Raw genomic sequence first — 26,858 nt, 5'->3', positions numbered from 1 at the left:
TCTGTACCTCTGCCCAGAGTTGAAGTAACAGATCCCGAGAGGGTTGCCTGGTTAGGACGGAATTTGTGGGAGGAAGAGCGGTAAATTCTATCTTGTAGCCGTCCTGGAGGATAGATAGGATCCAGGGATTTTATGTAATCTGGCTCCATTGTTGGTGAAATTTCAACAGTCTTCCTCTCACCTTGGCGTCATTGCTTCCTGAAACTCGGGGCGGAGTTACTGGCACTAAGGAGAAACCCTCTGCCTCTTCCACCTTTGGGGTAGCTCCACCTTCCTTGCTTACTCTTACCCCTAAATGACTTCTGTCTTTGGGGTCACGAAGGGAAGGTTTCCTCAGGTTGGTTCTGGATTCCGGGAAGGCCTTTTTCTTATCCGCTGCCTTTTCCAGGATGGTGTCCAATTCGGATCCAAACACATACTTAGACTTAGACCTGAAATCTCCGTTCCACTGACGCAACCAGAGGGATCTTCTCACCGAGTTGGATAGTGCTCCTTCCTTGGCACTAATCCTTACCCCTTCCGCTGAAGCGTCCGCGATGAAAGCTGTGGCTGCCTTCAGGGTTGAGAAGGTATTAAGCAATAAATCCCTTGGGGTTCCATCCCTTACATGCTTCTCCAACTCCGTTACCCAGTGGAAAAGGGTGCGAGCTACAGATGTTGTAGCGATGTTGGACTTTAGGTTCAGCATGGAACACTTCCAGCTCTTTTCCAACAGGCTATCTGCCTTCCTATCCAGTATGTCCTTCAACTGGGTAGCATCCTCAAAAGGCAAGTCAGTCTTTTTGGTCATCTTGGTGACCTGAATGTCCATCTTAGGAGCTGAGTTCCATAGCCTGGCTTTCTCTTCATCAAATGAAAGGCGGTTCCTAAATTCTTTGGATAAAGAAACTTTATTTTCCGGATCCCTCCATTCTTCCAGAATCAGTTCTTTGAGTGTGTTGTTGATTGGGAATACACGCCTCTTCTTAACTTTAAGAAGACCGAAGAGTTCATCCTGGATGGACTGCTTCTACCTCCTCTATTTTCAGGCTATCCCGTACGGCCTTTAAGAGGGGCTCTAGGTCTTCAGAGGCCAGCAAATATCTTGACTCCATCTTATTTGCAGAAGTGGAGGGAAATGTATCAAACTCCAACGAATCCCTGACCCTAGCTCCTTCAGAGTCTGAAGCGGGGTCTGAAGACGAGTCTATTATCCTTTGTCGTTTTTGAGGTGGCTCCTGGGGGGGTAAAGGCAGCCAAGGATGATGAGACAGATGATCGGACTTCCTCCAGGATAAAACTGCGCATCTCATCCATGAATGAGGTCCTTTCCTCACAGAGCAAATTATCCAGGCATTTTTTGCACACAGGCTTCTTATAAGCACTCGGCAGCTTTTCAAAACACATGTTGCATTTTTTATGGGCCGTTTTCTTTCTCTCAGAGGAGGATTGTTCCTTAGAACAGCCTTTTTCCTTCTCCTTGGGATCCTATCAAGGAGAGGAGAACCCAATTAAGGAAGTGCTATAAGCGGGACATGCGGGTGACCCACCACCCTATCCCTTTAACCCCTACTGACAGGAGGTGGGGATATGAGGTCCAAACCTGAGGCCTCCAAATTGCAGGGTTCCATGCTCCTAGAGGGACTACAGTAACCAGCCAGCCTAGAATGTAACAATAATTGAAGGCCTGGAGTTCAGTACTGCAATGGTTAAAGGGTAGGATTTTACCTGGTACGGATAAGCCAGGAGAGATCCACCAGGGTCTATAAAGTAAATGTGGCCAGTGTACAGGTGTGTATAAAAATGCAAGGCAAAAACCGACCTGAACAATCGCCAGAAAAAACATAAACTCGAAAGCAGCAAGTTAGAGGTATGCTCCGGTGTGAAGAATAGACCTCAGATCAACGCGATTACCACGCTAGAGCTATTTAAACTTACCGCCCCGCAATCCTGCTTCCGAGTCGTGCGGCTTTGAGGTCACATCCGGTTTCGCGTCACTCCACCGGAAGTCGACGCCGGGGCCGTCCGGAAGTGCGCATGAGCGCGAAGACCACGCGCTCCGGGTGTCCTAAGCTCCAGGAGCTGCGGGCAGAGCCGGAGACAGGCACAGTTCCCAGAGGGCAGAGGAAAGGGCCACGACCTGATCGAGGCCCCGAACTGTGTTGGGTAAGGGATAGGTCCTGCGCCATGGTGCTCCCCCCTCACTGTCCCAACTAATGGGAAGCGAGGAGAGAATCTTTCTCTCTACTTCCTGCCCTGTGTAGGGACAGGAAGCCACTGGAGTGTGGATGCGGGGGAGGGGCATTTAACCTCTCCGCTTCCTGTCCCTACAGAGGTCAAGGGTCATCCTCCAGTTGGGGTCGTCATGAGGGACGCCATGGAAAAATATGCTAATGAACTTCCAGTGCTCAGGGGATGTCACCAGAGCCCACCCCACCTCCTGTTGCACAGGCCATAACACTCCCCCGAAGCACTTGCAGCTCATTATAATAGTTGTAATGCCCTTTTTTTTTTTTTTTTTTTTAAGGGAAAGGAGATTGATTCATAGCTTGTAAAGCAAGGTAACTAGACAGTCTAGGAGTCTATGGACTCCTCTCTCCAAGTCTACAGGATCACTTTAACTGCCTATAACAGGGGGAAACAATGAGGCAAGCGTAAGCTTATCAGTTTTGAACCCACTGATTATACAGGCCTTTAAATTCTTGTGAAATATATTGCCCACTTTTAAAAAGGCTCAGGAGGAGAGGAAAAGTAAACCAACAGGGAAACTTTGCAAGGCAAAGTAGAGTTATTTTTTCTTTATTTCTTCATTTTTTATTTATCTTCAACTTCAGCGTATCTTGCTGTTATTGGTACAGTACACAGAAGACAAACCTATAGACAGTCCACCATCTCTTCCAGAGGCTGTGACCGGCCAGGTTTATATACAGAGTAGCGAAACTGAGTGAAGCCCGGAGCTTTACTGCAGGCAGCACCTATAAAGAGAGAAAACCAAGTGTTAATTTCTCTATTTTCATGACCTACCGTATATACAGTAGTTTTTCAGCTCCAAAAATGTGCATCTTCCGATGCTGTGGGTCCCCGCACGCTGCCATTGGCACACACTATGATGTCAACAAGCGGCTGACGTTATGGTGTGGGTGCGATGGTATCGTGTGGGGACCCGGAGCATCGATAGATCTGCATGGGGGGGGGGGTTGTGTTAAAATGAGGTACATTGGCTTATACTTGAGTATATACGCTAATTCTTTTTGAAAGACAAGACCAATTACAGCTCCAGATTACAGTAAAATTATAGAAAACATTCACCAAGATTTCACTTTGGTTGTAAAGTGACCTCACAGCACAGAACATACTGGATGCCATTAACATACAACTCAAAAACTATTCCTGTAACTTAAAAAAAGTGATATCTTTAATGATTAGAGAGTAACGAGCGTCTCGGCGTCTAATCTCGCATACACAAATCTGTGGGAAGTAAAAGATCAAAGTATGAAACAAGCAGTCTAAGCTAATAAGTCTTATTGATCGGTAAATTGGACTTTCTGCTAAACTAAACCGTACTAATGAGACATCCCGCACAAAGACTGATCTCTGGTTGCTTTGAAGTCTCGGCCCTTTCTATATATTTATGCAAAACAAAGCTAGATTTAGACGCCACGCTCCATCATTACACCGGACAATTTGTTGTAGGGATTGATGAAGATTTGAGAGGAACTTGTTAAACACTGCTCTTCACCGAAAGGGACTTGAATGCTACTTTGCTCCGTTTTGAAATCCATCTTTTGGAAATTGCAGCCTATTACAGTGGATTTGTCAGCACACAGATCTATCCGTAACATTGCAGATAATATAATGAACATGGAAAGTGTCATATTGCCAAAAGGGTTCTACCAACTTTCATTGATTGCTGGGACCCTCACAAGTAAGAGGGTCATGTTCTTACCAGTCAAGTGAAATAGCAGGTCGAGCACGTGGCCCTTTTGTGTCGCTCTAATCGTCTATCGCCCGTGTCTCTCTGCTACTTCCTAGAAACTTATGCAGGAAAAACTAAGCACACGAGGAGAACATCAGCGTGCACTCAGCTTTTTTTTCATGCCCGCATTGACTTCAATGGGTGTTTTTCTAGCAGGACATGCTGCGTTTTCCTCAGGTCACATCGCAGAAATGGCTTATTCAGATAAGCATGCACGCAAAAAATGCAGATCTGTGTGCAGTGCTTATTGTATCCACATTTATTTCACAACCGCAAAAAAAAAAAAGCAATGGTTTTCTAATTAATTTAAAAATAATAAATAAAGTTGGTGACCTAGAAACATTTGAGAAAAAAAACATACCACATATGGATGTCATCCATGTGGGGTACGTTTTTTGGCGTATCCCTTGACTTCTATAACCTGATGCCTGAAAACTAGAATAGAACCACAGCACAGGGTGAAAAGAATATACCTAAAACCTAACTTTTAATGAAATCCGTGTGCACGTCTATGTAGTGGAGAGTCCATCATGTATAAATTATGCTAATCCCCTGATGACAGATCTTGTTATCACTAGGATCTAGAAACGCGTCAGTAACTGACTACTGACTACTAGGATGCACTCAGGCTGTAGGGAGACCCTGGTACTGCCCTTGTAAGGGCAGGAGCAAATTTTTGGGGATCAGGGAGAGTGTCAGATAGGGAATACTAGGTGCAGTGTGGTTAACTGTTCCTGACCTGGTTTATCCTCTGTGGACCTTTCCTGATTCCGCTCCCAACCACCATATATCCTGGAAGCTGGTAAGCACGGTTTATGCTTGTTACGTTCCACCAGTGTGGACTAGGGATGTATCTACACTAGCCCTGGATAAGGGCGAGTTCTTTGTTATTGCTGGATGATGGTCCTTTATGTTTTACCGATTTTTTTTCATTTAAAGTTAGGTTTTAGGTATATTCTTTTCACCCTGTGCTGTGGTTGTTTACATATATTGGTGAAAACTTGAGGTCGCAGGACACTTCCAGGATTATTTGATCAGCTAAATTACTGTGCTGTAATCTGTTTTTTAAAACTAGAATAGACTGTGGGACTTATTTACTTACCCGTCCGCTGTAGTTCATTGAAAGTGCATTGTCTGACAGAGTCCACCGTCTTTTTTGGGGTGCATATAAGTGCTTGAGACACAATTTGAATGTTGAGTTCCGCACTCAGTTCAAATCAGTCGGATCGTCTGACAGCACAGCTGCGCCATAAATCGATTGCATGTGCCAAAATCCCGGCATAGACACTTGTTAAATACCTGTCCAAGCCGTGCAATCCCAGAAAACAGCACACAGTCCAATGAAAGTGTGCTTCGTGACCCTTAGTAAATGAGCCCTTGTGTGTCAAAATCGGACTGCACTCGCACAAGGAAACCGCTTGTGGACCCAATACATGCTGCATATTTATGTGGTAGGAACGGATGAAAGACCCTTTTTTCTGCTCCTTAGATAAGCCCCATACTGTGCTAAAGATGGAGAAGATGAACAAACTATTTTCTGCAGAATTTCTGTTTGACTGTTTCAGGAAAGTAAATGTAACTACTGCTGTCTTTAATAATTAATAATAAATAACACAATTAATAGCAACGCTGAGCCTAGCGATGATCAGTCATTACTCTGGGAGGTTGTTCTTCACAACGTGCAGTGAGGTCAGAGGTGGCCGCCCTCGCCCTCAGCCCCGTAGGAGCTGTATACCAGAGGGTGGAGGAAATCTGACTCAAAGCTAAAACAAACTTTTAATTGAAACACATATCTGACATTGATCTATAACTATTTGATATGCAATGTTCTACATCATCTGTAAACAGACCAACGTTTAAAAGGAACCTAATCCCTCCATATGTGATACCAGCATTGAAGACATGATCTGCTTTCCAGCGCATAAATAAGTTTTTATATTTAAAGGACACCTGTCATCAGATCTCTGTCACTTGTCCTGTCACTACTACCTGTTGGAGCAGCTCACATGGATCCCATCCCAGCCTTTATCTAGTCAGTTCATACATTAATCATTGCAAAATCATCTTTTCTTTATTATGTAACTGAGTCTGGTCACATGGTCAGAGGCAGTGATGTCACCCCTGTTCCCCCTCTCCCCCTCTCTTCCCCCTGCTCATGTCTGTGTGTAATGTATAGTAAAGCATTGCTGGTGTCTGTGCTTTATCTGCACCCCTGAGGAAGCCGCAGTGCGCGGCGATACGCGTGGGGCGTACCTTCCTGGGCCTCCATCCCCCCTCCCCACAACACACGGTAGTATTTTATCAATCTTGCAGCTGCTTTCTCGCTCATAGCTATTGCATAACATTTTCTGCCTCACCAGCATACAGGGCATCTGCATTTATATATACACCGGTATTCTTCTTCTCAGGTGATATATTTTGTTATTTGCATGTGCCACCCTGCACTGCTTTCACCCCTGATTGGTTGTGGAGGGGGTCTGGTCTTTGTGTGGGTACCCAGATCTGGTGGTCCTAACATTATCAGGTGTTGGGCTCCAGTTGTTATCCATCACATGGGTGCACTCTGTTGGCACCCTTTTTAATTGTTTTTATAGTCTGTTTTGTCCGATTCATGTTTGGTCTTTGTTATTTGTGTATTTAATAAAGTATTATGGTTTTTTTGCTACATGACACATGTTTCCTTTTTTGGTAATCACATGTGCTTTATCTGCTGACATGCTGCATCCTCCCATACACATGTAAGAGACACAGACATCAGCTACACAAGTACCTGACATGTTCTGCTATAACATGGCCGCCAGGAGCGGTTGTATCTGTCCTACATACACACAGGCCGCAGGGGGCGCCAGCACCAGAAAGCACATGGAGGAGACACTACACCATTATACCTCACACCATTACACAGGCTGTCAGTCAAGCACTGGGGGTGTGGCTGTGCCTCCCACTCATGAATAAGCTGGACAGCTTGACTATGCTAATGACTCATTGGACATTTGCATACAGCTTTAGGACCTCATTGCTTAGGTTTACAGGCATGTAGAGGGACAATGAAGGGATAGAGGCAATGCTCTCTAATGGCAGTTTATGAAAATATATTTAGTTTAGGGGGGTTATTTCGCCTGACGGGTTCTCTTTAAGAAAATGAGATTCTTGATACAGCAGGGCCATGTTCCTCTTTCTAGGGGAGATGCCAATCACTGTAAACAATAAGGAACATTTTGCACCTGGTAATAAATTACCTCCTATGAACCTTTGTACCTGGCTATTCTCCAGTAAGTCAACGATAACCAATAATACTTTTATCATCGTGTACAGTATAAATCATTACACAATGATGATTGTGGAAAAATAAACATGATTCTGCTTCTATTAAAAGAATACAGATATCTTAAAGGGGTTTTCAAGACTAAATATACTGATAATATATCCATAGGATAGATCCTAAATCACAGATTGGCAAGGATCCAACACCCAGGACCCCACAGATGAGGTGTTATCTGCAGCTAATAAACAGAATGGAACAGGAAGCAGGCGTCTCCATATCTATGGTCTGATCAGGTTATTGCACAACACCTCCCATTCATTGGAAGAGTAACCAAACTGCAATGACTTGAACCAGCCACTACAACGGGAACGGAGCTGTCTGCTTCCTATTCCATTCTCTGTTCATGAGTTGATTTGTGGAGGTGTTGTTGGACCCCCACCTATCTGATATTGATGATCTTCACTTCGTATTTGTTTTCGATATTTTTAGCACGGAAGAAGGTTGATTATTTATGACACATCCAAAGGATTTGTGAAATACCCCAAGACCCAGACCTATCATGAGAATGGGGTGGCTATGATTGAGCGGCAAACTCCCCATTCAGCTCAGGCTACATTCAGAGAACCTGTGCCCGCCGTGCCGTAGCATGGCGGGCACACATGAGAGGAGGAGGGGGTGAGCGCTGCTTGCCCCTCTCCATAGAGATACATGGAGCCATATTACGGGGAAAGAATGTTCTATCTTTTCCCGGGTACGGAACGGTACCGCGCCGTGCGCCCATTGCCGACTTATTGGGGACGTATATACGGTTGTCTCAATGTAGCCTCAGGACTTAGGACAGTCATGTATACCACATGACTGTTGAACCAGATGGTCAGCTCTACATGTTATTTTAGGATATTTTCACAAGAAACAATTCATACAACTATCCATAATATATATTTATATATTACACTTTCCAACATTTCTGGCACACATCTGTGCATTCCCATCTGTGAATATAACCTTGCAGGCTGTTCTGCACTAAAAGTAGCTTTATCTTTTTTTATATACAAATCTAATATTCTGTGTATTACAAACAAAATCTCAGCATCAGGCTAATGAGTAGACTTTGAGGACTTCACAGTAAAGAGCTAAGTAATACATAAGCCACGAGGTTGTAAGGCATTAAGCCTCCTAATCCAGGACAACTCGCACGGAAGGAACGTATGCTTCACTGAGGATCTGTAGCGATTACCTTTAATATCTTCCAGGATCCCAATATTCTTAATCTGATTTTAATAAAGGCGATATGTACTTTGTAACACCTCAGCTGCACACCACTGAAGACCATACTGTAAACCTTGTCATTTCCATAACCCCTTTGTTCTTCTGCTGTAGCCATGGGTTTTTATTAATATCAGAAGTTGAGGAGAGGATCTTTGTAGACTACAGGCAGTCCCCGACTTAAGAACAACCATCTTACAAATGGACCTCTGGTAATAAGCAATTTACTGTACTTTAGTCCTGGGCTACAATAAACAGCTATAACAGTTATTAATCCTGGTTCTAATGACAACCCAACATTTTTAAAATCCAATTGTCACAGAGGCACAAAATTGTCTGAAGTTACAATTATAAAATATACAGTTCCGACTTGCAGACAAATTCAACTTAAGAACAAACCAACAGAACCTATCTTGTACGTAACCTGGGGACTGCCTGTATTACAATTATTCACTAAAGCAAATATGATAAAAAGCTGACAAATTTGTTTTAAAAGACTAAATTCATTGGTTCATCCCAATGAAAGCCCAACAGGTCCAATTATGGTCATGGTGTCTTGTGTACACTGTTGTCTACTATTATTTTACATATGGCAGCTCCAACATTGGTGCAGATGTATCTACCTGTTTTGTACATTCCCCTCTGTTATTCCTCTTAGAAATTGATAAATACATTGACAAAAAAAGTGTTAGAAGTTAGAGGTGTGTGCGCACCCTTTTATGAAGGAGAATGGTACCACACACATCACAATAACAGTAATGGCATAACGTAGAGCGCTGTAAGATACAATGTATATAAACAGATAATTGGGGGGCATGTATCATTGCAGTTACACAATGGTTTTTCTCTTTGAAATGTCTCAAAAAGTGTATATGCGGATTTGTGCCAAATTTGCCACAATTTGTATCCTACTCCTCTTCGAACAACAGATTTATCGATGACAATCCTGATGTGTTAGACAGATTTAGTTCAACAACTGAGACGCAATTCCACTCCAGGCCCCTTCTGTCATTGGAAAAACAAGTGGCAACAATTTTGCAACTTTTGTTTGAGTTTTTAACCCCTAGGGGACACAGCCTCTTTTGGCCTTAAGGACGCGGCCCCATTCTTCAAATCTGACCTGTGTCACTATAAGTGGTTATAGCTTTGGAACGCTATGAGATATCCAGGGGATTTTGAGACTGTTTTCTCGTGACACATTGTACTTCAAATTAGTTTAAAAATTTGGATGATATCTTTTGTGTTTAGTTATGAAAAAAAACAAAATTTGGCAAAAATTTGGAAAGCGAGAATTAGACTCACCGGTAATTCGTTTTCCATCTAGTCCACCATGACGGCCCACCTGGAGGATTACCCCTTGACCTCTGCAGGGACAGGAAGAAGAGAGGTTAAATGTCCCTCCCCCTGCATCCCTCGCCAGTGTTCTACCAAATAATCACACCAAGGAAGGATGCAAGAGGTTTTATTAGCATGTTACTCCACATACAATGAAAAAACCAGATAATCACGTTTTGTAAGGGTTGGGAAAAAATTCCAGGCCGTCATGGTGGACTAGATGGAAAACGAATTACCGGTGAGTCTAATTCTCGCTTTCCATGACGTCCCCCATGACGGCCCACCTGGAGATATACCAGATAACAAAAGGAATTTTTTAGGGAGGGACTACTGTTTGCAGAACTTTTCTACCAAATGACAGGTCCTTGGTAGAATGTAAGTCCAGTCTGTAATGTTTCGCAAAGGTTGTGGAACTGGACCAGGTTGCGGCTTTACAGATTTGGTCCAGGGAAGCTCCTGCCCGCTCTGCCCAGGAAGTGGCTACTGCCCTGGTAGAATGGGCCTTAAGATTTGTAGGAGCTTCTAAGTTTTGGATAGAATAACAGTCCCGGATAGTCTGTCTAATCCAGCGGGCGATGGTGATCTTTGATGCTTTTCTTCCTCTGTTCTTGCCCTGGAACTGAAGAAACAAGTTTGAGTCTTTCCGCCAGTTATTAGTTGTTTCGAGATAGTGTAACACTATTCTTCTCACGTCTAAAGTATGCCATTTAGCTTCTCCCGAGGTTTTTGGTTTTTGGCAAAAGGAGGGGAGAATAATTTCCTGGCTACGATGGAAATCTGTAGTTACTTTGGGCAGGAAATTTGGATCAAGCATCAGGGATATTCTATCATCCGTAATTTTAAGGTAAGGTTCATTAATGGAGAGTGCCTGGATTTCTCCTAACCTTCTAGCAGTTGTTATAGCAACAAGAAAGGCAGTTTTAAGGGTGATATTTTTTATGTTAGCGTCCTCTAGAGGCTCGAAGGGCCCCTGTATAAGGCCATTCAGGACTATTGATAAGTCCCAGGGAGGAGTCCTGACAGGACATTTAGGACTTAGTCTAGAGGATGCTCTAAGGAATCGTCTTACCCACCTATGGTCAGCCAGAGAGACGTCAAAGAAAACGCTGAGGGCTGAGACTTGGACCTTTAGTGTGCTGGTCCTTAGGCCTTTGGTCAGTCCTGCTTGAAGAAACTCCAATATCTGCTGTATGTTAGGAGAGGACAGATTAGGAATTTCAGGATGGCAAAAGGATACAAATCTTTTCCAAATTTTGTGGTAGATTGCTGAAGTAACTGGCTTCCTACTTGCCTGTAATGTTGCAATGACTTCTTCTGAGAGACCTTTAGCTTTCAGCATTTGTTTCTCAGGATCCAGGCTGATAGATGGAGTGATTCTGGATTTGGATGATGAACGGACCCCTGGTATAGGAGATCCTTCCTTAGAGGGAGAATAACTGGTTCTTCCAGGGCCAAGTTCTTCAGTGCTGGAAACCAACTTCTTTTTGGCCAGAAGGGTACTATCAGGATGATTCTGAGATCTTCTTGTCTTATTTTTTGTACTGTTCTTGAGATCAGAGGAAGTGGAGGGAAGGCATAGGCCAGTCTTGAGTGCCAACTGTGGCAGAAGGCGTCTAGAAGATAGTCTGGGGTATTCTTCTGTAGGGAGAAGTAATGGTCTGCTTTTTTGTTTTCTCTGGTGGCAAATAGATCTATTTGTGGTACTCCCCATTTCTGGGTTAACTGGAAGAAGATTTCCTTGTTTAGGCACCACTCGTGGGGATCCAGAGTGTATCGGCTTAGGAAATCTGCCTCTTTGTTTTCTGACCCCTTTAGATGGGTTGCCGTCAGAGACAGGACATTTTCTTCCGCCCAGAGAAAGATCTTCCTTGATATTTTTTGGAGAGATGCTGATTGTGTGCCCCCCTGGCGTCTGAGATAGGCGACTGTGGTCGTGTTGTCCGATAATATTTTTAGGTTTTTTCCTTGTACTTGATCCGAGCAGGCCTTCAGGGTTTCCCAGACTGCCTTCAGTTCTTTGTAATTTGATGATCTGCTTATCTCTGACTGGGACCACTGACCTTGAATCAGTTTCCCCGGAAGTTTCGCTCCCCAACCTGTCTTGCTTGCATCTGTTAGGATTGATGTTATTGGCCAATTGTTCCATTTTAGGCCCTTGGAGAGGTTTTCCACTGTCTTCCACCAATTTAGTGAACTTTTTACCCATAAGGGAATGTTGGTTTTTCTTTCCAGGTGGTTTAGATTTTTGTCCCAGGACGAGAGAATCCAAATCTGAAGATCTCTTGTGTGACTTTGAGCCCAGGGGACAGCAGCTATACAGGATGTGAGAAGGCCCAGGAGTTTCATAGCTTCCCGGATTGAGCACTTCTGTTTGGTTTGGAACAGAGATACCTGTAGGGTGAGATTTTTGATCTTCTCTTCTGGGAGAATTGAGTGTTGATGTACTGAGTCCAACAATATTCCCAGAAATTTTTGCTTGGTACTTGGCTGGAGGTTTGATTTTTCGAAATTTATAATCCAACCTAGGCTTTTTAGGATTGCCAATGTCATGTCTCTCTGGGATAACAAGGTTTCTTCTGAGCCTGAGACTAGGAGGAGATCGTCCAAGTAAGGAATCAGTAGTATGTTTCTTTGTCTCAGAACTGCTACCACCTCTGCCATAATTTTTGTGAATAGTCTGGGAGCTGAGGAGATCCCGAATGGTAGAGCTCTGAATTGGAAGTGTCTTACCTGGTTTTCCGGGGACCGGATGGCAAATCTCAGGAATTTTTGAGAGATGGGATGGATTGGGACGTGGTAATACGCGTCTTTTAAGTCTATGGTGCAAAGAGCTGCCCCTTTGGGGATCAATGGTGTTGTGGATTTTAGGGACTCCATCTTGAATCTTCTGTATTTGATATGGGTATTCAGACTCTTTAAGTTTATGATCATCCTGTAGGCTCCATTCGGTTTCTGAACTAAGAAGAGGGGGGAGTAGAACCCTTTCCTTTGATGGTGGGGAGGTACAGGAGAAATGACATTTTTGAGTAATAGGGATTGAACCTCTTCCCACATGAGCAGAAGCATTTGTTGAGAAGATGTCTTTGTTGTTACAAATGTTTGAGGGGGAGGGGTATTCAATTCGATCTTGTAGCCATCGCGTATGACTTGTAGAATCCAGGCATTCTTTATGCTTTGCTCCCACTGAGAGGGGAAAAGAGCTAGTCTTCCCCCCACCCTGGCGTCATTGCTTTCTGGCAGGGTTGGGTTGGGTATTCTGGAAGGAACTGTAACCTCTACCTCTACCTCCTTTGGTATAGCTCCATCTGCCTTGTTTTCCTTTCCCACGATAGGATGGAACTTTGTCGCGGGAATCACGAAAGGAATGCCTTTTCTGTCTAGGTTCTGGAAAGCCTTTTTTCCTATCTGCAGCTTTCTCCAGGATCGTGTCCAGTTCCGGACCAAATAGGAATTCGCCGGAAAAGGGTATGCCACATAGGTTAGATTTAGAACGGAAGTCACCCGACCACTGCTTGAGCCAGAGGGCTCTGCGGGCAACGTTAGAGAGTGCTCCTTCTTTGGCGGAAAACCTGACGCATTCCCCTGATGCATCTGCAATGAAGGTAGTTGCTAGTTTTAGCAGTGGCAAAGACTCCAGAAGCTTCTCTCTCGAGGTTCCGCCAATAATTTGGTTCTCTAACCCATTTAGCCAGCAGGTCATTGTCCTGGCGATAGATGTGGTTGCGACATTTGCCTTCAGATTTAGCATTGCCGATTCCCAGGTCTTTTTTAAGACGCTGTCAGATTTGCGATCCATGGGGTCTTTAAGTTGGGTCGCATCCTCAAAGGGGAGATCGGTCTTCTTAACCATCTTGGTAATCTGGATATCCACCTTTGGGATTGAATTCCAGTATTTTGACTTCTCCTCGTCGAATACGAGTCTGTTCCTGAAATCCCTGGTCACTGATAGCCGTTTCTCTGGATCTTTCCACTCTTCCCGGATAAGGTCTTCTAGTACATTATTAACTGGGAATACCCTCTTCTTTTTTGCTCTTAAGCAACCAAAGAGTTCGTCCTGTACAGACTTAATCTCCACAGGATCTTCAATGTTTAGTGTTTCTCGGACTGCCTTTAGTAAGGTGTCCAAGTTGTCCATAGAAAAAAGGAATCTGGTGTCGTTTTTTTGTTCTTGGCTATCTAACTGTTCTTCCTCGCCTCCTTGGTAGGAACAGGAAGCCCTGTCTGGGTCAGAATCCATCTCCTCCGGATTTGGTTCAGAGGGTTTGAACCTTTTAGGAGGAATTCCTTCAGAAAAGAGGGATGCAACTGTGTTTTTTACTTCGGATTTGAACATGGATCTCATCTCGTCCATGAAGGACGCTTTTTCTTCCCGCATTATGCTGTCAAGGCAGTCTCTGCATAGCGGTTTTTTATAGGATTCTGGAAGTTTATTAAAACACATATTGCATCTGCGAGATGGAAGGGTTTTAGTCTTAGACTTGTCTTCCTTCTTTTCCTCTTTTTTATCCTCTTTCTTCTCTTTGTCTTTTCTCTCCTACATGTGAGAAGAAGACAAGAGGAAGCATAGGGGATGTATATATATATACAGGGCCCCCCCTCCACGAACCACCCTCCAGACCCCTTACTTACAGATATCTGAGGAAGGGGAACTGGGTCCATGCTTGCCTGTGGACAGGGGAGGAGGTAGAGGTGTAAGTGGAGGTGTAAGTGGAGCGGTGGTACAGATAAATGATCAGCCATCGTGTGTTTCACTAACCTGTCTGTGACACACTTAGATCTGCAATAAATCACCTGCGGATATCTCAGAAGCAAGAGAAGGTCTCTAGTAGACTCTCTGCCTTTTAAACTCACCGCTCCACGCTCCTGACTCCCGAACGCCAATGACGAGCGTCACTTCCGGTGCGCGCGGACCGGAAGTCGTCATCCGGCCAGTGGAACGCAAAACCGGAAGTCGTCATCACAAAACCGGAAGTCGTCATCGGAGGCCGGTGGAACGCAGCTGCGCCTCACCATCGGGAGCCGGAACATGTGGTGCTGCCGTGGATCAACGCAGGACCGCAGGGATCACACCAATACCTCCCCATTTAGATGTCAGCCAGGAAGGAGATCGATCGAGGCCAGGAGAGGAGAGGATCTTAGTACCAGGTACCGCGCCTCATAAAGGCGTCCCCCTCCACTCCCACCCCCCTAAGGAGATGAGAAGGAGAGAGACCCTCTCTTCCCCCTGCCTGTGTAGGGACAGGAAGAACACTGGCGAGGGATGCAGGGGGAGGGACATTTAACCTCTCTTCTTCCTGTCCCTGCAGAGGTCAAGGGGTAATCCTCCAGGTGGGCCGTCATGGGGGACGTCATGGAAAAATTCTTTATTTTCAACGTTCTAAATTCTCTACTTTTGATAAAGATAGTCATAGCTCCCAAATAAATTCATAACTTACATTTCCCAAATGTCTGCTTTATGCTGGCATGGATTTTTAAGATTCCACATATTTTACTAGAATGTTATGAGGCTCAGAATGTAGGTATCATTTTTCACATTTTTTGTAAAATCACCAAAACCTGTATTAGATGGACCTGCTCAACTTCTAATTGACACTGAGAGGCCTAAATAATAGCTAGACTCATAAATTACCCCATTGTGGAAACTACACACCTCAACGTATGAAACACCACTTTTAAGAAGTTTGTTAACGCTTTACGTGTTTTATAGGGGTTAAAACAAAATGGAGGTGCAGTCTGCAAATTGTAATATTTTTTCACAATACACCCATTTTGGGTGGAAAATTAAACATTTACAATGGATTAAATGAATAAAGGCTCCACAAAGTTTGTTACCCAATTCCTCCCGAGTACACGGATACTCTATATGTGGTGGTGACCTGCTGTATGGGCGCACGGCCGGGCATAGAAGGGAAGGAGGCGCCATCCAGATGAGATTTGCTATGTCACATTGTACAGGCTATAATTTTTTTCTTTTTTTTAATGTGGACCTATAGGGGCTTATTTCTTTTGCCACATGAGATGCACTTTTCTGGTACGTAATTTGGGGGAATCTATAGGCTAATTGGTGAGATTTTATTAACTCTTTGTTGGTGGAGGAAATGAAAATCATCACTTTTCAGGAAGATTTTTATGGGTTTTTTTTTTGGCTGTTTACCACACCATAAAAATAGTATATTATTTTTATTCTATGGGTCGCCACGATTACAAAAAGACCTCATTTATATAGATTTTTTATTTTTTTCCCATTTTTACTGCATAAAAAGTAATTTGGCAAAAATGTTGTTAATTTTAGCATCACCGTCTTTCATATGCATAACTTTTTTATTTTTCGCCTCACAAATCTGTTTAAGGGCTTATTTTTTGCGAGAAGGATTGTTCTTTTTAGTGGTCTTATTTTAGAGTGCATAACATTTTTTAAATCCCTTTTTAGAGCATTTTTATAGGGTATTAATTGAAAATGATCTTTTTTCTGGAGCTTTTTTTTGTTTTGTTTTTTACGGGGTTCACTTTGCGGATCTAATAACGATTCTGTTTTATTATACAGATTGTTACGGACGCGGCAATACCAAATATGCGGGGTTTTTTGTGTTTTTTATACTTTATTAAGTGTTTTTATGGGAAAGTGACATTTTAGGGGCTAATATTTTTATGTATTTATTTTTTATTTACATGCCAGTCCTCGGAGCTGCCCAGAAGTGGATCGGATCCCCCGGTAAGCGGCACGGGGGATCCGATCCACAGCGCAAACACCCTTACAGGCTGCGGTCATGTTTGACCGCGGCGTGTAAGGGGTTAACACCCACGATCTGAGCCGGCTCCGATCGCGGGTGTTAGCGCAGGCTGTCAGCTGTACTAGACAGCTGACAGCCGCTGCTTCTGGTACCGGCTCCGTTCGTGAGCCGGTGCCAGAAGCAGGACGTTATAGAACGTCCCCGTGCGCTAAGCATCTAGCCCCGGGGACGTACTATAACGTCCTGGTGCGCCTAGGGGTTAAATAAAAAGTTGCATATACACTGCAGACATGAACACCTCGTGTCACATTTATCAAGCTGTCAAAGCCACTATGAAAAATATGACATGCAAAAGACGTCCTAATACACTCTTAAAGAATGAAGTAAGATCCTGCCCAATTATAAATCTGCCCCATTTTTTTTTAGAGAGTATCGACTTTAACTTGAGTCAATATGTTTTCACAGTATTGTGTGGTAAAATTAGGTACCCCGGCTTATATTTGGGTCGGCTTATACTCAAGTATATACAGTATAATAAGATTTTCAAAAATGTATCCTGTGTCCATATTCCTAGGAATTTATGTTTGATTTAATATGTAGACAAACTCACCATAACTTCCTGTCCTGTTGGCACAGATGATGGCCCCGAAAAACACTGGAACATGTTTCTGGATCCTGGCAATAGCCTTCTGACAAGCCGTGGTTGGGTCAGCTCCCATCCTCATATTCTCTACTGCCTGGTAACTAAAAAAGTGTTCAGTCAATAGTAAGCATCATTACATCAATAAATTGCAATATATATCATGTTTAGAGTACAGTATATAGGCGCAGAACCCTATACACCAGTGATGGTGAACCTTTTTAGAGGCCCAAACTACAGCCAAACCCTTATTACGGTATATATCACTATGGCAATTTGCTCTGCCATAGCTTTCAATCATATTGGTATTTCAGGACACTATTAACGTTGTAAGAATAAGGGGAAATTTCCAGGGTCCCCTTGAACATGAAGAATTGTGGGGTAGGAGCTCCTACGATAATCTAGTACACAGCCCCAGGAAGTGTTGCTTTAAAATAGTGCAGCACATCCTGGGCTATCGAGGATTACAGGAGGATGCCCAGAGACACTCAACCTACCTGGCAAACTCTGTGATGTGATGACCGCCTAGGTACCGACAAAGATGGCTCTCAGTGCCACCACTGGCACCCGTGCCATAGGTTCGCCACCACTGCTATACACCATAGTAAATGGGTTATCCCAAGTTTCCCTATTAATTTTAAAGGGGTTTTCTAGGGAACAAGCAACTTGTCTCTCCTTAAGGAGATAGATATATGTAGTCATGTAACCACAGATGCCAGAGAAGGGACTTTGCTGGCCTATACTATACACCCGAACTATACAATCTCCTATTTCCTGGAAGTGTGACAGCAGCGAGAACCGCAGAGCTCGGCTCCCTATAGGAATCGATGCTTGATGTCACAACTTTGATGTTAATTTTTGCTTTCATATTAACCTTGGCAAGAATCGCATCATGGTATCCCCATCTCCAGTGGCTGCTGCCCCTCCAACAGAACTGTCTGCATAGGATCCGGCTCCAATCATTGGCGAGTCTCCCACGCGTCTAGACATAAAATAAACAGTCAATGTACTACCATCTGACTCTGCACAAATCAATTTTACTATTGTATATAGAAAAAATGTATATACCTTCATTAAAGAAAGCCTTTGCTTTGGTCACCTCACACATGATAATAGACACACCTTTCTGTGGGGGCTGCTTCACATATTGGGCAGCGCTTTTAATGTTCTTTCTAGCCCCCACCCAGTTGCTGATATATCAGTCCCAGTATCTGACCATTATAATCTCCTTCACTGTCAGAGAAGAGATGCTGGAGGTATAATAATAATCCTCTCTGACACTGTCCAGTCAGGTGAAGATACTGCGAAGTGCACACAGGGATCTCGTTATGCTCATCTACGTGTTCACACGTTAGGTTTACATTCCATTAACAACAATGGAAAAATGATCCAGCACTGGGCAATATTTGAATTAAATTAATTAAAAAAGTGGATATGCTTTATTTTGACTTTATCAATCCATAAAATAGCATGGAATATTTTCAGCTTGTTTTAATGAAAATGATTTGGCATGGTGCTGCATTTTTCCAGTGTTGTTGCAATGCTTGAACACAACCTCTAGATGAACATAGAGAGATCATACTATGAATGTACACAGCAGCTTCTCTGGCATGGTCTGCTACTGATTGGACAGTGTCAGAAGGTAAGCATAACACCCACCTCCTCTGCACCAGCACCTCCTCTCTGACAGTGAAGAGGGGAATGATATCTCAGCAACCATGGGGGCTAGAAAGAAAATTAAAAATGTCTCTGAATCTGTATAGCAGCCCCTACATTATTTATTAGTATATTAATTTCCACATGTATGAGGTAGTGATAGATTCTCTTTAAGATTAATGTTTCTCTCCATTCTAATATTATGTACATTGTGTCCTTTACTCACTATGACATTCTACATCAATGGTGATTCCTTGATCAAAGAAGACCCTTATATATTTGTAGAATATGAGGAAATTATGAGAAGGAGAAATCTTATAACTGAGCAGGTCCCAATACTTATGACACAGCAGTCACATATTAGACCATAACGAAAGGGATTAAGGCACAAAAATACACACTTACCCAGGGATTTTGTGTGATGCGCCATTCGTGGAGGTTCCAGTAGCTACAAATCCACTTCTATCCACCGCAATCATTCCTAGTTGTCCAATAGAAAATATTAATAGCTAAATATAATAAATGCACTTTATATTCAACATATCATATACATGTCAGATACTTACCTATCGTATCATGGCTGCGCAAATCCACTTTTTTCTGGATTGATGTAGTTTTTGACTCTGGTAAAGGTTTTAAAGGTTTATAAGGACCACAGGATTTTTCAGGATTTGGAGTCACATTCTGGAAGATATAACAGGACTGACATTATATGAAGTTATAAAGTGTCCATCAGGTTTCACTTTTTGCCCATTAAACTCTCAGTACAAGTTGTGGACTGGACCGAACATTATGCTCAACCCCGGAGCCCCTTTCTCTGCATTGCCAGGAGTCCTGTTCTCATGATTGTGGGGGTGGCGCAGCAGTCAGACCATCACACAAACAGATTGTTATCCCTTATCTGAGGTATAAGGGGTAACATAAATACTTGGTAAAAACTAGATTGTTGGTGGTCCAACCAGTGCTTCTGTTTAACAGGTCAGTGACATCATGTCCATTCATAACGTGGGCTGTGTGCAGCTCAGTCCCATTCACAGGCTGCATTGCCAAGCACAGCGGTGTCCTTGGCTGTGAACGAAGAGATTGCTACTTTCATTTGAGCACTGTGGTCTCTTCACTGTACAGATCGCAGGCTCAAGTCATTACAATTTAATATTGCAGAAATTTCCAATGTTACATTAAAAGGGATATTCCAGGATTTGAACACCCAGCATCCCACTGATCAGCTGTTGGCAGAGACTACTTTTGGATTTTGGACTTGTTTAACGTATACAGCAAGAAAGATCCCAGCGTACATGCTGAATGTGTCCGCCTTTTTGCCAGTATAGATCGCATACACTCAGCAGACACCATAGAGTGGGATCCATCCCCCGGCCTCCACGGAGTATACACCCCTGGTTGGTGTCTCCCCAGTGATGTAAGTGACCATATAAGGACAGTTACGTCACCAAGGAGACACCTTGAACATTAGCAGCAGCAAATAAAATCTCTGCCTTGTTATTGTATGTATGTTTTATCTGGAAGTATATAAAATAACTTTTCCACACTTGATCAAAAGCAATTTTTTTTGCATCTGTATTATACAAAGCTGATGTTATATGTCACTCCCCGTGACATGCTGTAATCTATCGAGTGAGATTTATTTCAGTTGTCATGCAGTATTGTTGCCCATTGAGATCTACCCCCAACATTGATTTCAAAGCTTTAAAATAGTAATTTATTAGTATGCGGTACATTTATTAATAGCCTAAAATAGTGAGAAGGGGACACTTGTTCTCCAGACTGCTGCTTCCCATTCTCAGTGGGGGTCCCAAAAGTAGGACCTTCACCGGTCAGCTTGTTATGAAACAGTAATTACTAGTAATATGAGACACGGCCATTGCACCGTGGTACTCAGAGATTCTAGGACGCTTGTGGGCAATAGGCTTTAAGTTGCTATTTTTTTTTCTTGTGCATATATATCACTTACCGTCCGAAAGTTAGGTTGACACTGCTGATCGAGCCATTTTGAATATATGGATAACGATCTGTTGGTGGTTAAGTCTTCACACACAAAACCCATGCTCTCAGCAAACAAGGACGCTAAAATGAATATATTTTAGGTTACAGTCTGGTTTTAATTGTTATTATGCTGCATTTTTTACTGCCTCATCAACTGGCCATTCACATTACACTTCACACAGTAAAATTCAAACGCCTTTTAAAAGCATAAGACCGCACTTTATGGGGGCTCACCAAAATGTGTCATCGAATATCAGATCAATTTCATAGTGGAGGCGCAGACATGAGAGAAGAGGACGTTCTTATAACACTCATATTTTTTTTGTAAAACCCAGTGACCTTATAAGAACCGCTCCACGTCTTAGCTGCATTACTACTACATAAATTTGAACGAACAACATCCTGTGAAAAAGTCAATGGGAAATAAAAACTAAAAAGAATCCGCTATGAAATGAAGAGCTTCACAGGGAAGTAAAGCTGCGGTCAAGATGACCACGGTACTGCTGGAAAACAGTGGTGGAGGGTGGAAAGACAAGGCCAAGTCTCGAGGTTTTGCTACAAGCTTGTTAGTGTATAATGGAATTTCCATGTGCGGCTGCTTACCATGGATGATCCAATATAGAGGAAAGAACTATTCTAGTTATCACACCCCGAAAAAAGTAGCGCCTGCTTCTGCCTCCCAATTTAAAAAAAAATTGTTGCCAGATTTTGGCGTAATTTTTATGAACCGATATAGAGACGGAAAACTACTGAATATATCTATCAATGCACCAAATTTATCCAAAAATTGTGCTCAGCCGTATTCAGACACTTCTGAATGGAGTATTAAGACATCTGTTTGACCTACGTTTTATTCATTTAGTAAGGAAAGGACCCCTCCTTAGGATGAATAGTGGGGATTTGTTCTCGAGATCGATGGGCGCCCCAAGCAGATGGACTCCTAATCGTTATTGTTATCCCCTATACACAATCCAAGTTGGTACAACCCTATTAACATAGAGATGTGAACTGTTTTTAGGGGTTGTTCTCAAAATTCTTTAAATTGACGGTCAATACTCAGGGTGCCGTGACATGATTGCGTTTTGAAATAGGATGGGCGTACCATGGCCGATCGCATATGCGCTTCTATGCAATCAGTAACCAGTCTCTAGTGTCTTGTACTGGACTGTCTAAATGCAACACACCAGCTGCTGGTACTGATCCCTACAAACCCACATGCGCGCTGCTCAACCCACTCCATAGGGAGAAGCGTAGCAGGGCCGTACTTATGAGAAAAGATATAGCAAGCACTATCATTTTCCCGTTGATGGTAGGGTACGGTGGGCAATATGTCCATTCATATGGATGGACGGATTGCCGTTTGAAATAAATGGAGGTGCATTCTTCCCGTACCAATATGGTACGAGTAGCATACAACCGAAAAAAAAACGTGAAAGCAGCCTTCGGCTATGTCATCAGATGCTTGAGAGAATTTTGCTTTCTTACAGTCAGTACACGCTTATGCTGGGTATTGCAGATAATCAGACATCAAACATCGGACCGAAGAAAACACTTTGATTTACTTTTTGAAAATGAGTGAAATCCGATATCAGCGCAATTCACTTCCACTTACCCGACTCCCCAACTAGAAACGTGTGCTTAGTGTGCTCCATGACAGCCCTGGCCACACCGATGGCGTTTTTTATTCTTCGCAGATTTGCTACTGCCCCAACTTTCATTGTGTTGCTGAAATGCAGATAAAGATGCTCATTTATAGGTGTTCAGTATATACTGCTCCATCGATCATATCACAGTTGTTTCCTCCAATTTTATTCACATGAATAACAGTCAGGTGTATGTTAAACTTCTACATATCCTAAGCCATTCGTTTCTGAAAATAATTCCATTAATTTGGTGATAAGGTTATTGTATAGATAATAGTAGGATACTGCACCCGTCTGGCTTTCATAGACAATTGGAATTGCTGGGATTCATCATTGGGATTCTATTTGCAGGATAGAATCCTGTAAATGTTAGGATATGTGTATGGCAGGGAGTAAAGGAGGTGTCCACTTTCAGCAAATAATTAATTTTAATTATTGTGTAATATAAAATTTATACAATTTTCCAATATATTTTCTGTATCAATTCCTTGTAGTTTTTAGGAACTCTGCAGCACGAGCTGCAATGAGAGCCGGGTGCTATAACAAGCCGTGCACCTACCTGTCCATCACATGACCAGGGACAGATTTCTATCCACTGGAAGGAAACATAGAACCTTTCGATAGCAAGAAAGCAAGCAGAGATCTACAAAATTGTAAGGAATTGATACAGAGAATAGACTGAAAAATTGTATAAAGAGGAGGAGGACGACCCCTTTATTATGAGCCTACCCTCTGTCATACAGATATATCCTATACAGGAACATAAACGGCATATATGTGGCCTAAGATTTAGGCACATTGTCTATTTTTGCCTGAACTTGCAACGTTTCATAAAATTGGTCGTGTCATGGCAAGTCCTCCCTATGTTTTGCTCCATAATGTAATAAAAATTCTAGCTCCAATGTAAGTCGGTAACTGGGAGTAACTTTTTCTTTGTCAGAATTGGGACTCTGATACTATGAGGACAGATACATCGTAACAGCACAGATACAGTAAAGATTGTTAAGTTAATTACTTAAAGGAAATCTACCATCAAAATCCATCATGATAAACCGGGGACACTTACTCATACACAGGCACTGTGACTGCGGTAATTCTTATATATATTATCCATGGCCTCCTTCCTTCCAAATTCCTACAGATCACAGGCTTTTAGACCCTCTCACCCTTCCTCTCTGCCTGATGTCATCTCACTGCAGCAAAGGAAGTTTCAGCACAAAGTGGGTGTGTGTGTGTGTGGGGGGGGGGGGTACTCCTGCGCAGTGTAGCTGCCTGTGAATCTGCAGCATGGAGGGGCTCTGGGAACCGCCTTAGTAGCCTTTCATTTTCCTTAGCATAATTTTAAAAGTTGAGGTTATGGATAATAAACATAAGAAGATTTCCACAGTCACGGTGCCTGGATCTACCAGTGTCCCTGGTTTACAATTTCATTGTTGTGTAGGGGGCAATAGAAGAAATGATCTTTCAGGTGTATATGTATGCAGATGTATTACTCTGTAGACATATATGGGGCCACTTCTATTGGCACCTCATTTTATAAAAGATATACATCCGACTGCAAAGAAACGTGGTGGCATTACTTATAGATTTCTATCTTCATGTACATGGAGCACAGAGGAATATGCAATTGATGCATTGGGCCTTGGCGTGCTACACACCAGTCACAGAGTTATGAATGAGCCCTATGGGACAGTAATGGTAAAAATAATAAATAACATCAAGTAAAATGTGATCTGACATTAGTGGTAGGAGGTAAAGAAAGGAATGAGCTGCATCATTGTGTGTCATATACATGAGTATGTAGTTACCCGTTCATGATCATGGCATCCAGTGTTGTCTCTCCGGATTCATCAGGGCTTCCTCCGTATCCCACCGTGCCATCACACTGGTCTACTTCACACTGGGCACAGCCCTTCTCCACAGCGTCCAGCGGGGATCCACCAGAAGAAAGCACCTTCCAAGCTGCCAAATACAGACACCGAGACCATAGTCACATCATATGATTTACTGCGCTGGGACTCCTTGCATCATGTATAACTATAAAGCTTGTTGTCCTATAATAATAATAATTCCTTTATTTATATAGTGCACACAGATTATGCAGCGCTGCACAGAGCTTGTCCTATCAGCCCCTTTCCCAAATGGAGCTCACAATCTAATCAGCCTACCAGTATGTTTTAGGGCGCTGTCCCACGTTGCGTTTGCAAACGCAGACGCAGACCAAACCACGCCCACCGGGGCAGTCCGCGGTCCGATCGCATCGGTGTCCGATCGCGGGAACGAGCCGCGCAGGCGTTTCCATAGAAAAACACTGATGCGATCGGACCGCGGACCGCCCCGGTGGGCGTTGTTTTGGTCTGCGTCTGCGTTTGCGAACGCAACGTGGGACAGCGCCCTTAGAGTGTGAGAGGAAACCGGAGGACGCAGAGGAAACCCACGAAAAACACTTTCCCTGGCAAAGAGTTTTGTCCGTGAAATGTGGCCACTAAAGCTGCAGCCACACTTGGCGTTTAGGCCCTTGACACACGTGGCGTTTCTGTTGCGATTTCAAACTAATTGAAAACTGATGCATTTTTTGCAATGAAAAAACGCAATGCGTGATGTGTGCTAATTGCAGCTGTGTCTCTTGGAATTTGTAAAAACGCAGCCATCTTGTTCCCCATGTATGCGATTTAAAAAATACAACCGTTTTAAAAAGCGCAATGAAAATGCACCACAAAAACGCAGACAAAAAAGGTTGCGAAAAGGCAATGAAAAAAACGCAACAAAAACGTGTGTCACACAAAACAGCAGCTGAGGAGAAGAGATTTCACTAATTACATTGCTGTTAACATGTGTGTTTACAAAACGTAAAGTTAACATCCGTGGATGCAGCCTAAACAGCCCCGGGTTGATAGATTAGTCTGTATATTAATAGGTCACTTCCTTGTCCCACAAAGGAAGCCTAAAAGCTGCATTATATGGGCGCAGCATCCCATCCTGAACAGGCATTACAGGGGGCACCGGCATTACAGGGGTCACGGGCGTTTCAGGGGTGACTGACAGGCATTACAGGGGTGACAGGCATTACAGGGGTGACAGGCATTACAGGGGTGACTGGCATTACAGGGGTGACTGACAGGCATTACAGGGGTGACTGACAGGCATTACAGGGGTGACTGACAGGCATTACAGGGGTGACTGACAGGCATTACAGGGGTGACTGACAGGCATTACAGGGGTGACTGACAGGCATTACAGGGGTGACAGGCATTACAGGGGTGACAGGCATTACAGGGGTGACAGGCATTACAGGGGTGACAGGCATTACAGGGGTGACAGGCAGGGCTGAGCCCCCTGCGCGCCCCCGTGCACAGTGCCGGCTCTCTCATCCTCCCTCCCGCCGCATCACCTGCTTGTGTAGCGCTGTGGAAGGGCCACGTATTGACGACCAGGGGCAGCGGGGACTGCGAGTACACGGCATAGAGCTGAGCCGCCAGCACCAGGAGCACCGGAGAGCCGCCACCGCCCTCCATCACACTGCCGGAAATACTGCCGTGTGCACGGCGCTCAGGGGAAGGCGGAAGACAGAGCCCGGCAGTGTACAGCGGCCTGCACTGCACGGAGAGCTCACATACACGGCGCTGTGTGTAGTGTACAGCATCCTGCTGCACGGGGCGCTCACATACACGGCACTGTGTGTAGTGTCCGGCAGTGTACAGTAGCCTGCTGCACGGGGCGCTCACATATACGGCGCTGTGTGTAGTGTCCGGCAGTGTACAGCAGCCTGTACTGCACGGAGAAGTGACATACACGGCGCTGTGTGTAGTGTCCGGCAGTGTACAGCGCTATGTGTAGTGTACAGCAGCCTGTACTGCACGGGGAAGTGACATACACGGCGCTGTGTGTAGTGTCCGGCAGTGTACAGCGCTATGTGTAGTGTACAGCAGCCTGTACTGCACGGGGAAGTGACATACACGGCGCTGTGTGTAGTGTCCGGCAGTGTACAGCGCTATGTGTAGTGTACAGCAGCCTGTACTGCACGTGGAAGTGACATACACGGCGCTGTGTGAGGCACAGGGCTCTCTAATGAGGCACAGCTCCCAGTACAAGCAGCGGCAGTAGCAGAGCCAACCATAGTATCTCTGATGCTTACTCACTGGGGCAGATGTATCAAGAGGTAGAACAAAGCCCAGAACCAAGAAAACACACACAACTACAAATTGAATTTTCCAGCTCCCACACAGGTTGGGATGACTTTTTTGGATGGTTCCTGGCCACATCCATTCATTATAACGTATTAGGAGTGGTGCTTTGCTCCAATATTTCGCACTCTGATTTCTTTTCAGAGGAGATAAAATTGCAGAATGGATCAATTCTACAAGCC

The 26,858-nt window shown here is 43.8% G+C and overlaps 1 protein-coding gene across 1 annotated transcript; it reads right to left on the bottom strand.

Moving 5' to 3' along the window:
- Window positions 1-2,808: 2,808 nt before the first annotated feature.
- Window positions 2,809-26,128, bottom strand: AGA (aspartylglucosaminidase). The gene is made up of 9 exons (XM_072123579.1): window positions 25,884-26,128; window positions 24,301-24,454; window positions 22,462-22,574; window positions 20,818-20,930; window positions 19,415-19,532; window positions 19,254-19,329; window positions 18,067-18,174; window positions 17,163-17,296; window positions 2,809-2,954 (listed from the first exon to the last, which is right to left on the bottom strand). The coding sequence occupies exons 1-9, from the start codon at window positions 26,005-26,007 to the stop codon at window positions 2,854-2,856; spliced, it is 1,041 nt and encodes a 346-aa protein (XP_071979680.1). The 5' UTR covers window positions 26,008-26,128; the 3' UTR covers window positions 2,809-2,853.
- Window positions 26,129-26,858: the final 730 nt, after the last annotated feature.

This window comes from Engystomops pustulosus, chromosome 1 (assembly GCF_040894005.1).
Source record: "Engystomops pustulosus chromosome 1, aEngPut4.maternal, whole genome shotgun sequence".
In the NCBI taxonomy this organism is placed as follows: Eukaryota; Metazoa; Chordata; class Amphibia; order Anura; family Leptodactylidae; genus Engystomops; species Engystomops pustulosus.
Note: the sequence above shows the minus strand (reverse complement) of the source record. Positions and strands in the feature narration are given on the sequence as shown.

What these genes read in the sequence shown, in the direction of transcription:
- AGA (XM_072123579.1), bottom strand. Translation starts at nt 26,007, where the DNA reads ATGGAGGGCGGTGGCGGCTCTCCGGTGCTCCTGGTGCTGGCGGCTCAG. An exon ending in CCACAGCGCTACACAAGCAG is followed by an intron (nt 24,455 to 25,883) that starts GTGATGCGGCGG and finishes TGTATTTGGCAG; the next exon opens with CTTGGAAGGTGCTTTCTTCT. An exon ending in GCGCAGCCATGATACGATAG is followed by an intron (nt 19,330 to 19,414) that starts GTAAGTATCTGA and finishes TTGGACAACTAG; the next exon opens with GAATGATTGCGGTGGATAGA.